This window comes from Sander lucioperca, chromosome 13 (assembly GCF_008315115.2).
Source record: "Sander lucioperca isolate FBNREF2018 chromosome 13, SLUC_FBN_1.2, whole genome shotgun sequence".
Taxonomy (NCBI): domain Eukaryota; kingdom Metazoa; phylum Chordata; class Actinopteri; order Perciformes; family Percidae; genus Sander; species Sander lucioperca.
Genome location: NC_050185.1, coordinates 12,138,733 through 12,153,730, shown reverse-complemented (window position 1 = coordinate 12,153,730; position 14,998 = coordinate 12,138,733). Strand labels below are relative to the sequence as shown.

The following is a 14,998-nucleotide window of genomic DNA, read 5'->3' as shown; positions in this document are numbered from 1 at the left end:
ACCAGGGGAATTAATAGCAGGGTTATTTTGGGCTTTATGTTGAGGTATCTTGTCATCATATCTGCATTAAAATAATTTTTCATATCCTTTCAGGGCAAACTGGATGACCTGAGAAACGAGGCTGAAAAGCTGGCCACGGAACATCCGGATCAGGCTGGAGAGATCCAAGGACACCTGGCAGGGATTCAAGAGGTGTGGGAGGAGTTGAACGCCACCATGAAGCGGCGTGAGGAGTCATTGGGCGAAGCCAGCAAGCTGCAGGGCTTCCTTAGGGATCTGGATGACTTCCAGTCCTGGCTGTCCCGTACCCAGACAGCCGTGGCCTCGGAGGACATTCCCACCTCTCTGCCAGAGGCTGAGAGTTTGCTAGCCCAACATGAGAGTATCAAGAATGAGGTGGATAACTATAAGGAGGACTACGAGAAGATGCGGGCGGTTGGTGAGGAGGTGACCCAAGGTCAGACCGACGCCCAGCACATGTTCTTGGCCCAAAGGCTCCAGGCACTTGACACTGGCTGGCATGAGTTGCGTCGCATGTGGGAGAACCGCCACAGTCTTTTGGCCCAAGCCTTTGACTACCAGACTTTCTTGAGAGACGCAAAGCAGGCAGAGGCTTTCCTCAACAGCCAGGTTAGGAAAATACACTGCCAGAGAGCTATGGCCTCATTGAAACAAAAAAACATGCATCAACATACAGCCTTATTGGCACAGTCTACAGTACAGCAGTCAGTGCCAAATACCAAAAAACCAAATACTTGTGTGTACCTGAAATACTGCATGATTAGGGCTGAACGATTTTTGAAAATAATCTAATTGCGATTTTTTTCCCAAATATTGCGATTACGATTCGATATTCGATAATGTTTTTAAGCTCTTTGTCTTCTGTATTATTCAACAAAGAATAATATAATAATGTATAGTATGAACACACAATTACACACTAGACAGTTAAATAAGTAAAAATATAGTATATATCTATACATACACACACACACACACACACACACACACACACACACACACACACACACACCAGTGTAATTTCTTACAGTGCACAGAGAGGAGCTGCCTCCAGCCCCTCCCCCTCGTGAAGTTGCGTGCTGCCGTGTGCACTTGTTCAGAGAGGCTATCGTTACGTTAGCTAGTTGCTGGTGTTCTTGCCATGGGATTAACTGTACTAATAAAACCGTTGAAACACCGCGGCCACGCTGCTGTGAAAGCTCCCCAAACGTCATTTATCAGTCTGATTGTTACCCCTCTCAGTGGCAGCTCCTCCACTCATATCTTTATAACGGAGCTAACCGCTAATCAGAGCTAACCGCTAATCAGAGCTAATCGTTGCTAATCGAGCCTTGAGTTCTGTGTGCCTGTGTCCATTAACTGCATGTATAGACTCGAGCCCGAATAAAACCCTTCATTTTATTAAAATGGCTGTAAAAGTTTTAAACTACAACTCAGAGTTGTTTGAATGACAGAAATCAGCTCAAGGTACAGTGTAGCGTTAGCATGCTAGTTGCTCTCGCGAGTCATGTGACCAAATCGCAGCCTTTGCGATTAGGAAATCGCGTTTTAACATATCGCGATATTATCGAAAATGCAATTAATCGTTCAGCCCTATGCATGATTTAAGTAAATGATTAAGCCTTTAATCAGGGCATTGGTTAAAGTAACTAGGAGTTGGATAGAAATCTAAATCGAATTCAAATTTTTCACCAGACCCACCATTACCCTCATGTTTAAGCTCAGCGTTTACCCTATATTAATCTTCATTATGGTTGTGTGGGTGTTTGTGGTTTGTTTACATTGGTGCCCAGTTATATGTTTTCACACGCTCTTAAATCAGAGCAACTGGGATGAGTAAAGTAAGCTGTACTGTAAGTGGGTCATAGGCCTAGATTTGTATGGTGTAGGCCGCTATACTACAGTATGTCTATTTTGATGTCATAAAATCCAGAGACCTGCTAACATAATTCTGTGGCACAAAAAAATGAAATTAGGGGAAATTAAAGTTCATTAACATGTAAGGACTGGAAAACCTAAAAAGTATGGATTTGAAGGCAGCTGCAGCCAAATTATATTTGTAGCTCATTCTAGTTTGAATCATTCAGTCTATCCCCAGTTTGTACTTGTTTTAAATGTTTAATCTCAATACATCAATTACAGTAAGCAAACAGGCTACAAAAATCAAGAAAAATCACATTCCTTTCCTCTCTGTGTAGGAGTATGTGCTGTCCCACACAGAGATGCCCACCAGTCTTCAGGGAGCAGAGGAGGCCATTAAAAAGCATGAGGATTTTCTCACCACCACAGAGGCCAGTGAGGAGAAGATTACTGGTGTGGTTGAGGCTGGACGGCGCCTCATTAATGACTGTAATGCAAACTCTGATAAGATCCAGGAAAAAGTTGATTCCATCCAGGAAAGGTTAGAGCAAGCTCGTATTCATGTTTTTTTTTTATATTTGAGGTTTGAAAACTACAAGTTCATTTAGCTTTCTCCTTTCTCCAGGCATGTTAAGAATAAGGAGGCTGCAAATGAATTGCTGACAAAGCTTAAGGATAACCGTGAACTGCAGCACTTCCTCCAAGATGGACAGGAGGTAAAAAAAAAAATTTTTTTAATAATAATGTAATGAATAAATAAGTAAAGATGCTTAAGGGATACATTTGTGAAAGTTACCTAGTATTGTGAATAGAAATGGCTTCTTTAATCATAAGAAACAATAGAATTTGTTAATCACTTGTATTTCTTTATATATTAGAATATACTGTATTAGAAATAATGCTTCATCCATAACGCTATTCTCTTTTCTGTAGCTCACATTGTGGATCAATGAGAAGATGTTGACAGCACAGGACATGTCTTATGATGAGGCCAGAAATCTTCACAGCAAGTGGCAGAAACATCAGGCCTTCATGGCAGAGCTGGCCTCCAACAAAGACTGGCTAGACAAAATTGATAAGGTGTGGCCATTTTTCAAATGTAATGTTATTAAACAGTACTTGAACATTCATTCATTCTGTCGATGGGATTGTTAATGGCTGATCAATAAGGCTAGATAGCATTTTATCTATGTATATTTTTTCTGGGGACAATCTGTTAGGACTGACATTACCAAAGCAAAATTAAAGTAAATTCAAACTTGTCCTTGTTTCCTGTCTCCAACAGGAGGGTCAGGCACTGGTGGCGGAGAAGCCGGAGCTGAAACCTGTTGTTCAGCAGACCCTGGAGGACCTACAGCGTCAGTGGGAGGAGCTGGAGGGCACCACCCGCACCAAGGCCCAGTGCTTGTTTGATGCTAACCGGGCAGAGCTCTTTACACAGAGCTGCTCTGCTCTGGATGTCTGGCTGAAAAACCTTGAGGGTCAGCTGTATAGCGACGACTTTGGCAAAGATTTAACTAGTGTCAACATCCTGCTCAAAAAGCACCAGGTATCCCACACTGTGCAAGCAAAGCACAATCTATGCCATTGTTGCTGTCAAGAAATACTGTTAATTTTATACAAAACATGTCTGATTTTAAATGTGCTGAAAAAGCAACAGAATGTATCCTGAACTTGCTGAGTGCAAGTTGTGAAACTGGCCAAATCTGTTAAGGAGAGATTGCCAAATGTCATATCATCTTGTCTAACATTGTTGTATTGTCCCTGTATAGATGCTTGAGCACCAAATGGAGGTCAGAGAGAAGGAGGTGCAGTCCCTCCAGTCTCAGGCTCTGGCCCTGTCTCAGGAGGACGCTGGACTCGGGGAGGTAGATGGTCAGCAAAGGCGAGTCACTGATAACTTCTCCAACCTTCAGGATCCTCTCGAACTGAGGAGACAGCGACTACTCGCCTCCAAAGAAGCACATCAATTCAACAGAGATCTGGAGGATGAAATTGTGAGTCGGATTACCTGACTGATAGCAGAAATTAGATATAGAAGTTTGGAGTAAGTAAGTGTTTCTATTGCATCTGGTTTTGCCCGATGCTCATCTTTTATTCATTCGTCTGATTTTCTCTCAGCTATGGGTGAAAGAGAGGATGCCCCTGGCGGACTCCACAGACCATGGAAAAGACCTGCCCACCGTACAGCTGCTAATCAAGAAGAACCAGGTACAATGATACATTTATTTTTACATTTTTAAAAACAATTACTTTTATAAAATGTTGCAATGCAGGGTAATTAAAAGGAAGATAAAGGTGACTTGGACTCATTGGCATCTCTACATTGTTTAACACCTTCACTGAGTATACACCTAATGCAAGCGTGAGGTGAAGAAAATGCCAACCCACCTTCTCTGTTTCGAAATCAGACATTGCAGAAGGAGATCCAGGGCCACCAGCCACGCATCGATGACATCCATAGACGAGGCAAGACTCAGAGCCAGGTAGATGGTGAGAGACAGTCCGTCCTAGAGGAGCGCCTTGTTGAGCTGCAGGACCTCTGGGACCAGCTGATAGCCGAGACAGACAAGCGCCATGCCCGCCTAATAGAGGCCAATCGCGCCCAGCAGTTCTATACTGATGCAGCGGAGGCGGAGGCGTGGATGGGAGAGCAAGAGTTACACATGATGTCAGAGGAAAAAGCCAAGGTTAGACGAGACAAAATAAAAACATAGTAGTAGTGCCCCTCTTTCACAATCTTCTGTCTTGAGAAAATGTGATCATTTCCCATTTGTCTCCCAGGATGAGCAAAGTGCACTAGTGATGGTCAAGAAGCACCAGACCCTGGAACAGGCACTTGAAGACTACGCCCAAACCATTCACCAACTCGCCAACAGCAGCCGTCTCATGGTCACCAGTGAACACCCAGAGAGGTGAGAGAGCACAAATAGATTTAAATGTTGAAGTGTCAACTGTGACAGGCCTTCTTATGAAGAAAGTTGTACACCCACAACCACTGATCTGTCTTGCTCCCTTTGTCTTTTACACAGCGAGAGAATCACCTTACGGCAAGCTCAAGTTGACAAACTGTATGCGGGGTTGAAAGACCTCGCTGAGGAGCGTCGTGGGCGGCTTCAGGAGAGACTGCGGCTGACCCAGCTGAAGCGGGAGGTGGATGACCTGGAACAGTGGATTGCTGAGAGAGAGGTGGTTGCTGGCTCCCATGAACTAGGACAGGACTATGAACATGTCACAGTGAGTATTTTTTTCACCATCACATACTTTGGAGACACTGAAGCTCAGGGAAATTTAGCTGAATTAATTATGTTTCCCGCTTTTGCCCTGATTTTTCTTCTTCTAGATGCTGAGAGACAAGTTCCGGGAGTTTGCTCGTGACACCAGCACCATCGGCCAAGAGCGTGTAGATGGTGTTAATGGGCTGGCAGATGACCTGATTGAGTCAGGTCATCCTGAGAACGCCAGTGTGGCTGAATGGAAGGACGGGTTAAACGAGGCTTGGGCCGATCTGCTGGAGCTGATCGACACACGCACACAAATGTTAGCAGCCTCCTATGAGTTGCACCGCTTCCATCAGGATGCCATGGAGGTGCTTGGACGTGTTAAGGAGAAGAGGGAGGGGCTGCCTTCTGACCTTGGCCGTGATCTTAACACTGTTCAGCATCTACACAGACAGCACAACACTTTTGAAAATGACATCCAGGCCCTTAGTGGACAGGTCAGCTATCTGTTAATAATAATAATAATAATAATAATAATAATAATAATACTAATAATAATAATAATAATTCCAAGAGAGCCATGTGAATAGGAAACTGACCCCTCTTTGACCTTATAGGTGAACCAGGTGCAAGATGACGCAGCACGGCTGCAGAAGGCTTATGCTGGGGAGAAAGCTGATGACATTAACAGGAGTGAACATGCTGTGACTTCTGCCTGGGAGGGCCTGATTGAGGCCGGTCAGGCCCGCAGGCTCCTCCTGCTGGACACTGTGGAGAAGTTCCGTTTCTTCAACATGGTGCGGGACCTCATGCTCTGGATGGACGGTGTCAACCTGCAGATAGATGCACATGACAGCCCCAGGTGAATGTCATTTTATGCTTAATTTTCTAATGACTGTATGCTGTACTGTAATGCTGGTATAAACAGTGTAACAAGTTATATATTTAAATCTCACTTCATTCTTATTTCTGTTGTCCCAGGGATGTGTCTTCTGCAGGGCTGGTCATTGCCAATCATCAGGACATCAAGTCAGAGATTGAGACCAGAGCAGACAGCTTTACTGCCTGTATTGAGATGGGAAATACTCTTATCAACAATAATCACTATGCAGCTGATGAGGTATTATGTAGTGGATCACTTTTACTGTTGTCTGCAGTTATATTGATGCATATTTACAAGAAAGTAAAAAGAGAACACAGCTGATGGCCCATTGTGGGTTATTACTTAATGTCAGGCTTTTCATGTGTCCTCCCGTTACTGAATGTTCCTTGATTCACAGATCCGGGAGAAACTGGCTCAACTTCAGGAAAAGAGAGAGAAGATTAACAAAAAGTGGCAAGACAAGATGGACCATTTACAAATTGGTATGCATGCTGAACACGTTTTAGACTCTGTATAAGAGCACATGTAATAGTTCCATGGCAAAAGAAATGTGAGGGATACTTTGGTGTGGTAGCAGACAAGATACAAACAGGTATGTTCAGTTTGAAGGTTGACATGGCAGCCATCATTTTTTCCTGTCAAGACTTGTGAGGTAAACAGCACAATGCTACAAGGTATACACTACATGCTATTCTATAAGGCACGTGAGCTTACACCTATTTGAATGGTGTTGATTGCACTATGGCAAAAGTAGAGCCAGGACTAACATTTTGGTTCGTCTGCATTAATTTTTTTACTTTGTGGCCCTCTTTGCCTGGGCAACGCTGTCTGCATCAACCGGCAATGAAACCTGTGTTTTTTTGCTATTAAGCCATTGAGCTTTTGGTCTGAAAGGGCCAAAATGTGTACCTGACTCACTACTAATAGTTTCTGATGCTGTTTATACTGCATTTTTTAAGTTCTCATAATTTGTTGACTCTCTTTTTTTTCTCTCTGTCTTCTGCTCCCCTTATCTCTGCATCTCAGTGCTGGAGGTGTTGCAGTTTGGACGCGATGCCTATGTGGCAGAGTCTTGGTTGGCAGGGCAAGAACCTCTGGTGCGAGCAGCAGAGCTGGGCTCAAATGTGGATGAGGTAGAGAGCCTAATTAAGCGCCATGAGGCCTTTGAGAAACTTGCTGCAGCCTGGGAAGACCGCTTTGTGCTGCTGGAGAAACTCACTACAGTAAGTAGAGAGATAACTAAACATCACAAAGATTCATATAGCAAAGATTGTACGTGTATTTGAGAATGGTTTGGATTTGTTCTGAGTGGCCTGGTAGATACAGGATGTCCACCACTCATCTATGAATGTAGGCATTGAGTCTCCCTCACTCATTCCATTTTTAGTTTAGATAGCACTACTGACTTTCTATTTTTCAGCTTGAGGAGCATGAGATGCAGAGGAGGAGAGAGGAAGAAGAGAGAGCACGGCGACCCCCTACACCACCCCCAGCAGAAGTAGCACAATCTGAAGCAGAAAGTCATGCGCATGATTCTGCAGCCAGGTAAACCAAAAGAGAGTACTGCAGAGAGTTTTGGTAGAGCAGAACGGTGTTGGTATTTAGAATCAACAGACAGAACAGTTTTTTTATTAACATTTTTATTTTATTTTTCCCTCGCTCTCAAACGCAGAACCAGTCTGGACCAGACCACACTCAATCAGTCGGTGTCAGTGAATGGAGTTCACAGCGACAACGACACATCACAGGTGAGTGTTTTGTAGATCCAAATGTTTTGAGTGCTACAGGAGTTTTTTACCTTAGGCCTCTGACATGTAATGTCCTGTAATGTCTTTTTTTCTATGTTCCACACCTCATCTACTACATTATGACATGGATTTGTAAGAATCATAATCACTCAATCTGTGTTAAAAGGTTTATGAGAAATGTCTTTAATGTTGCCATGAGATGTCCACATCTAATAATATTACATGACAGAAACATGGCAACGTTTTGTTGCAAATCATGAATTTCATGAAAATATACGAGTTGTAAAAGAAACTTGTGAGTATCTCATACATATAATACATGGTGTAACTGCATGTAAATGTGTGTCTCTGTCTGTTCTACTATCAACAGTGTTATATACATATTCCCTTGTCATATGACAATAATTGCTATTATTCAATTGAAAGAAACATCTTTATTTGTTTTGCCAGAGTGGCCATTAAGTCTAATTTATGAAATGTTAATTTAAGCAAAATACCTAGAAACAATATATATGTAGCAATATTTTATAATATGGATAAGCAGCTAAGTTAAGCTGATGGGTATTGTTGATGCCAAATATGTGGGAAGCACTTTTTCTGAAAAGAATCAGTGCCACTCAGGGTTTGCAGAGAAAGGAACTCACCCACCACCTCAGGAACCCTGATTCAAATTCACAGGGCACCTGTGAGGAGGAGGTTGGCCTTTTGGTAGGATACAGTAAACTACTATGCATGTTACACGATCCTAGTGAAAGATCCTCACTGGCAGATGAAAATAAGCACCTTGTGGAAAGCAGAAGTAAACTAATGATTTGGTTTGCAGCTGACGCTACAGAGAAGACTCAGTCAAAGAAAGGGAGCCATTTCTGTAATAATTTGACCTTTTATTGTTTTTAAGGTTAATCCACAAAGTTGTTGACAGATGTTATTTAAGCCAATCATAATGGTGATGTCTCTGAAAAAAAATTCTAGAAGTGTATCCCAGTTTTTAACTTTCAAGTTTCTGCCACAGACAGACTTCTTAACAATTTCTTATTGCGTTTTTATCAGCAGTTATTGTCGCTATCGTTGTCAGTGGGAAAGAAATCAGAGCCTAAACGTGTGTGTAAGCCAAAGCAGCCGGAGCGTGTGAGTACCAAGCCGTGGTCAGCTGTGTAGCTTCCCCTCGCCCCCGTCACAGCCTCCGCTCAGCTCCTGGTCAACTGCAGTGCCTTTTTTCTTCTGTTGAGAAGCCATCGCTCTCTGTCACAGATGCAAACCATTGCTTTATTTATTCATGTTTCATTAATGAGTCCCATTGCTGTTTTAAAGGCATGATGCTGATTCATGAACAAATTGTCTCATGGATCAGTCTGCTGTTGTAAATGTGCTCATATTGACCAGGACAGGAGTGACTGTACATGTGAAATCCAGAGTTGTAAATGTGGTGATATTTGTAGTCGTTCAAAGTTGATTTATATGTAGCTTGTTCGTCTTTTCCTATATGTGTACACTCCTTGTGATGAGTGGAAGTCATTTAAAATCTCTTTGTAGAAAAAGATCTACAATGATGAACAGAAACGTCTCCTTAGCTGATAATATTTTCTACTACTGTCACAATTGAGTACATGAAAAGGCATCCTATTGTCTGTGGATTTTGGATTTAAGATTCATATGGTAAATAAAAGCCAGAATACTTTATGAGAGAGATGTGGAGGATTTTAGGCTTTAGAGAGTTGCGCTGTAATTGAGATTATGTTCATGTATGTTTTTGTTTGTGTGTTGCAGTTAAGAGTTATTTATTAATTTGAAGTTGATCAATAAATTACTGGGACTTGACTGAAGAGGCAAAGATTATCTTAAGAACAGTAATATTTGCATTACAAATTTGTATCTCCCTCTGTTTCAAACAAATATCAGGTTCCTTCAGTACATTTTTAATGTTTAACATTTTAACTGTCCATGTTCAGGGTAGCATGCATGCATGTGTGGTTATTTTAATTGTATGTCTTACCCACACAAGTGACTGTAATTGTCCTTCAATAATATCCGTGTACTGTGATTATGTGGAACCACGCTATGCTGTTACCTCAGGTAATCATACAGTGCCGTAAAAGCAAGCATCATCATGGCTTTTCATGTATGGCTGCTTTGCTGCTCACTGCTTCCATCCAGTCATGTGTTTTTCTACCTCCTCACAACCATTCATGTTCTGGTTTGAACCACAGGGCTCAGAGACTGAGTCTGTGAACGGACCAGGTAGAGACAGCGGGCTGGCATCCTCTCGCCTGGATCCTTCTGCCACGTTACCGAGCAGGGGTGGAGCGGAGTCTGAGGCAGATACCATGGAGGGGATGCTCTGTCGAAAACAGGAGATGGAGTCCCACAGCAAAAAGTCAGCTAGCAGGTGAGTGTTGTTATTGGGGGAGTTGGTCAAGGGCATTAAAATAGACTTCAGAGAGGCTAGACAATGAAGTATTGATTTCAGTTAAACAATATTGAAAAAGTTCATTTCGGAAACCTAAATTGGTGGTGTCTTAATCTGCCATAACGTGTTTTAACTGCCTGCCTGTCAGATATGCTGTAGAACTCTGTAACTTCAAGCTCATGTACTTAATTGTATCTGATTTTGTTTAATCTATTTATATCTTTTAAAAATTGTGTTTTGCAGTGTCACTACCTTTCTAAGAAAGTCAAAGGCATATTGTACCAAATGTCCTAATCCCATTTCTTTGCTCCCCGTAGGTCCTGGCAGAACGTGTACTGTGTCCTAAGAAAAGGAAGTCTCGGTTTCTATAAAGACGGCAAGAGTGCTAGCAACGGCATTCCATACCACGGAGAGGTACCCATCAGCCTCGGAGAGGCTGTGTGTGAGGTTGCAAACGACTATAAGAAGAGGAAATTTGTATTCAAGCTCAGGTGAGAATAGATTTGGCAACTAAAAACCTCAGAACACGGATTCTTGATACAGTTTTCACCCTGTTAGATTTTAGAAATAAAATGAGAGGCTGTGACGAAATGCCAATAGGATTGCGAAATAAGGAGATGTATTGGACTTTATAGCTTATATCTGACTAATGGTTTACCTCTTCAACACTCTGTCTGCAGGCTAGGGGATGGAAAAGAGTATCTGTTCCAAGCAAAGGATGAGGTGAGATGTATAGAACAGAATTCCTCTACTAAAATGGATAATTAAATACAAATTGTGTTTGTGTGCTGTGACTCTTCTTGATGATGGTTAAGTACAATAACTGTTTTTGACTTTTGTTTAAAGGCGGAGATGAGCTCCTGGATCCGTTCCATCATCAGCTCCATTCCAACAGGATCAGGGGACTCACCCGTAGGTCCAAGGGCCCTCAGCCGTGCCATGACGATGCCTCCCATCTCCCCCAGCTCAGGTGATGCTGGAGGTGTAACAATGCGCAACAAAGACGGGAAAGAGAAGGATCGTGAGAAGAGGTTTAGCTTCTTTGGCAAGAAAAAATAGACCACTTGTAAAATTGATGAAAACTACTATTTGTCAAAATTTCAACAACCTGAAGCAGGCTGAAAGCAAAGTACAAACAGGTCACACAAACACACTGCTCTCAGTGCAGGCCCCAAGGAATTTGTGGACAGCTACTGTATGTGGCTAACAGAGAACTTTTTTCTTTTTTATCTGATTCTCTCCCTCGCCAGTTTTATCTGTCATTTGCTTTTCACCCAATTCATATTTCACATTTAGCTGCACCCAACAGTGAAGCCCTCATCCAATTTCAGCCAACTGGCTGAGCTTATGAATCAGTAACAGGTGTGGTTGGCATTAGCAGGGATTCAGACCCAGTTCAGTTCCAATCCACCAAAACGGCCGTCCCTCAGCATGAATATTTTCTCTTCAGTAAGTCTTGACTAGCTGAGCCGTTTTGATGCCGTGCCACTAATAAAACAATGGATGGTGGCTTTCCACTGTTGTGCACATTGCTTTTATTACCCCACTTTAAAGCGCTCTCTCTTTGGGAAGGATCACATCAGTCTCTTTTTCTGTTCTTGGTATTGATGTTATTAACCTGACCGATATTATTGCTGTTATTATTATTATTATTTATCTTTTGCTATCGCTGGTTTGAGAAAACAAACTAATTAATTTGCCAGTAGATGATCTTGATTCATGTTGTGGAGAGAAACACATTTGGTTAAACTAGTGGAAAATGTTGGGCTTGCCCTTGTATGTATTATTTTGTTTTTTTTAGGAATGACAGTTGATGAGGTGTTTTGAGAAAAAAATAAAGCTCATTCAATTTTAGCAGTGTGCAGTAAGTGATCACAAGTTTCATTGGAAAAATGATATATATATATTTAATAAGTGTTTTTTTTTTTTAATTTTGTCTCTAATTTTGCCTGTATTGATTATTATTATTATTTTTGAGTGATCTTTTCTGCTTGATTTTTGACTTTTTTTCTGTACAAAGCAGAGAAGATTAGTTTTCTAGTGTGCGTGCGTGCGTGTGTGTGTGTGTGTGTGTGTGTGTGTGTGTGTGTGTGTGTGTGTGTGTGTGAGTGTGTGTGTGTGAGTTGTGGTGCTGTGGATTTTGCACGTTTGTTATTCCTGATCAAACGTGGCCAAATGAATGCTGCTTTTTGACCCGCAGACGAAAAACAGACACAGACACAAAATAATTACTGGAATGATTTCATAAAATTAGCTTTTCTTTGCTTCTGGTTTTTACTATATGTTAGCTTACATTACCAATATTTCTGTTTTAGTCTTCTAATATCTATTTCTGTTCTCTCTCTCTCTATCTACTGGTATGAAGGCATGGGGGCAGTTTGTAGATAAAAAGCTGAAGCACATTTTCTGTGGCAGAACGCAGGGATGCGAGCAGGACAGATGGACAGCTGACAGGTCTCATTAGGTGAAGTGAGGGGTGTGGAAGTGATATTGGATAGGCTGTGAAGAATGTGTTTTATGTGCTACCTGACAGAAAGAGGTGTACTGAGCCTTACTGTACTTGAACCCACTACAGATACACTGAATCCCTTTTTACAAACCCACCCTCCATTCGAACAGTCTTAAAGGAAGCTTTCGTAGTACAACGATAAGAATGTTTAAAATGTGCCCTGTGGCAATGATCTAATGTATGTCAGGATATTATATATGCTGGTACAATATGAATTACAGTTACCATGGGACGCTCTGCTCACTAGCATTAGCAGAGAGGGAAAAATCCTAAATTGTCTCTTAGACAAGCTTTGTGCTCTTGCATATGTGGCATGAATTCATGTAGGTTTATACTTGTATGTGTGTCATCATTGCCATCTATTCTCCTGTGTTGATGTACTCCTGAAAAACATGAGATCACTTCATTATCAGGGTTGAAGAGCAACTAATTATATGTAATTGGCATTTGCAGTAATCCAAAACAAGAGAATGGCAATCAAATATAGTTAATGTAAAAAGTGTTATTGGTTTCCTCAAATATGGTACATGTTTGAAATGATAAGAATTGTGAGACTGTAGGCAGTAGTGAAATTGTATTTAAATGGTTTGTTAACTGTTAACTGTTATTATAATCAGTCGAAGTTTTAATTTGCCTTTTCTAACTGCCAAAATGCAACAGGAAATTATTGGATAACAAATCTGAATTTAAGGGTTTCATGGATTATTTTAAGTAGGTTGCAAGTAATCAAATATTTGTAATGTATTACACCTTGAAAGCAACTCTTTGAAGCTGGTAATTGCCTGGATGTGTATACCATGCCTTGGAGGGCTGATTAGTCCATAGGAATGTCACACCAAACTATTGTGATATAAACAGCTGGAAGTAAACTGGCTGCAGTTTAAACAGGTTGACCTTATTTTCCAGTCCCAAATGAATGTGGAACCAGTGATCTATCGCTCAAATCAAATACCCTCCAAGCCAGAGAAAAGAAATATTTAAACATCCACTTTGAGACATTCAACAGTTGACAGTACCTGGTCCAAACTTTATCAAACTGACTGCCTTGTCTCTGTCAGTGGGATTTTGTATCGTGTGTGTGTGTGTGTGTGTGTGTGTGTGTGTGTGTGTGTGTGTGTGATGCAGCTCCTAGTTTAAGTAGTTTTAAACTAAGCTACGATCTGGGAACCAAGTCAAGGTCATTGCATACGTAAGTGAGCCAACGCAGTTAGCGTACATTGTGCACAATTTCGAATGGAGGAGTCATTCTTCCCCAGCGGATGAGCTGTTTTTAGTGACTATTGCTACCTTTTCTCTGCTCTGGACATCAGACACAGCATCCAGTTGATGTTAGGGACTTCAAGTTTAAAGGTTACAGTGTATTTTCTTATCAGCTCATTTGAATGTGAATGACTCAAATTAGTTTGGCCAAATTGGTCATGTGAAGCAAAAATATTTCTCCTACTTGACATAGTGAACACAAGCTCTCTCTTTCACACACGCTCACACATTAATGCTGTACTGTGTATTTAATGCAGAATGACCCTGGCAATCCAGTTTTGTGGAAATGTCCTCAGCTGGCTGTGATTTGATGTTGCATAATATGGCATCTCTGAAATATAGCATAGTGCTACTGGTGAGCTTTGACCAGAACATGGGAAGTAATGTATTGATGATGTCAAAGAGATGGGTTTTTGGTTATGAGAGTACTTGTAACAATGGAGTACTTAATGAAGAAAAACAACAACTTGTACTTGTTAAGTATTAGATATGGTTGAAAACAGACTGGTGGCAATTCAAGCTTCCTTTTTTTTTTTTTTATTTGCTATCTAGTGGGAGCTTGTATTTTTTCATCCAGTGGTCTGTCTTGCAGCATTTGATAAGCCTGTCCTCCTACCTTCATTTATCATTACTTTTGACGAATGTCTGTTCCTTCCTCTGTAATTCAGAGTTGTTAATACCACTACTATTATTAATTGCTATTATTATCATTATTGCTACTGTTGTTACTATTACTACTGCTGTTACTAATGCAACTTATTGCAAAAGTTATAACTGCTGTCCATTTTCAGGTACGTGTCTGTAATACCAGACCCTTCCACACGATGTCAGTGTGCTGTGGAGCATTTTCATTACAAATCGAAAATAATGTTTGTTGACTTGTGTATCTACATCTAATATTAGGAATAATAAAACATGGTTTAATCAAAATCATGATATTGTTTGGGGGTTTTTTATGATAAGAAAAAACAGTATCCATTGCTCCAGCTTTTATTCTATTACTGTAGGTGCACAAGAGAGAACAAATTGGATATTTAAATTATTGTCGGGTAACAAATTACTTAAACAGTTTAATTATGTATCTCGATA

General features: G+C 41.1%; 1 protein-coding gene across 7 annotated transcripts in view; it reads left to right on the top strand.

Moving 5' to 3' along the window:
• Positions 1-14,842, top strand: part of LOC116065012 (spectrin beta chain, non-erythrocytic 1) — a 52,237-nt gene extending 37,395 nt beyond the window's left edge. For 4 of the 7 annotated variants that reach the window (XM_031320457.2, XM_031320456.2, XM_031320459.2 and 1 more), the window contains 22 exons: positions 94-630; positions 2,220-2,422; positions 2,507-2,597; positions 2,815-2,961; positions 3,167-3,430; positions 3,654-3,878; positions 4,003-4,092; positions 4,293-4,571; positions 4,666-4,796; positions 4,914-5,118; positions 5,225-5,599; positions 5,720-5,964; positions 6,084-6,222; positions 6,383-6,467; positions 7,012-7,208; positions 7,406-7,530; positions 7,658-7,733; positions 8,784-8,861; positions 9,941-10,119; positions 10,458-10,631; positions 10,821-10,863; positions 10,987-14,842. In XM_031320457.2, the coding sequence (XP_031176317.1) occupies positions 94-630; positions 2,220-2,422; positions 2,507-2,597; positions 2,815-2,961; positions 3,167-3,430; positions 3,654-3,878; positions 4,003-4,092; positions 4,293-4,571; positions 4,666-4,796; positions 4,914-5,118; positions 5,225-5,599; positions 5,720-5,964; positions 6,084-6,222; positions 6,383-6,467; positions 7,012-7,208; positions 7,406-7,530; positions 7,658-7,733; positions 8,784-8,861; positions 9,941-10,119; positions 10,458-10,631; positions 10,821-10,863; positions 10,987-11,199 (4,101 nt within the window). In that variant the 3' untranslated portion in view covers positions 11,200-14,842. The remainder of the gene's footprint in view (positions 1-93; positions 631-2,219; positions 2,423-2,506; positions 2,598-2,814; positions 2,962-3,166; positions 3,431-3,653; positions 3,879-4,002; positions 4,093-4,292; positions 4,572-4,665; positions 4,797-4,913; positions 5,119-5,224; positions 5,600-5,719; positions 5,965-6,083; positions 6,223-6,382; positions 6,468-7,011; positions 7,209-7,405; positions 7,531-7,657; positions 7,734-8,783; positions 8,862-9,940; positions 10,120-10,457; positions 10,632-10,820; positions 10,864-10,986) is intronic. The other 3 variants (XM_031320460.2, XM_031320461.2, XM_031320458.2) reach the window with 2 other exon arrangements.
• Positions 14,843-14,998: the final 156 nt, after the last annotated feature.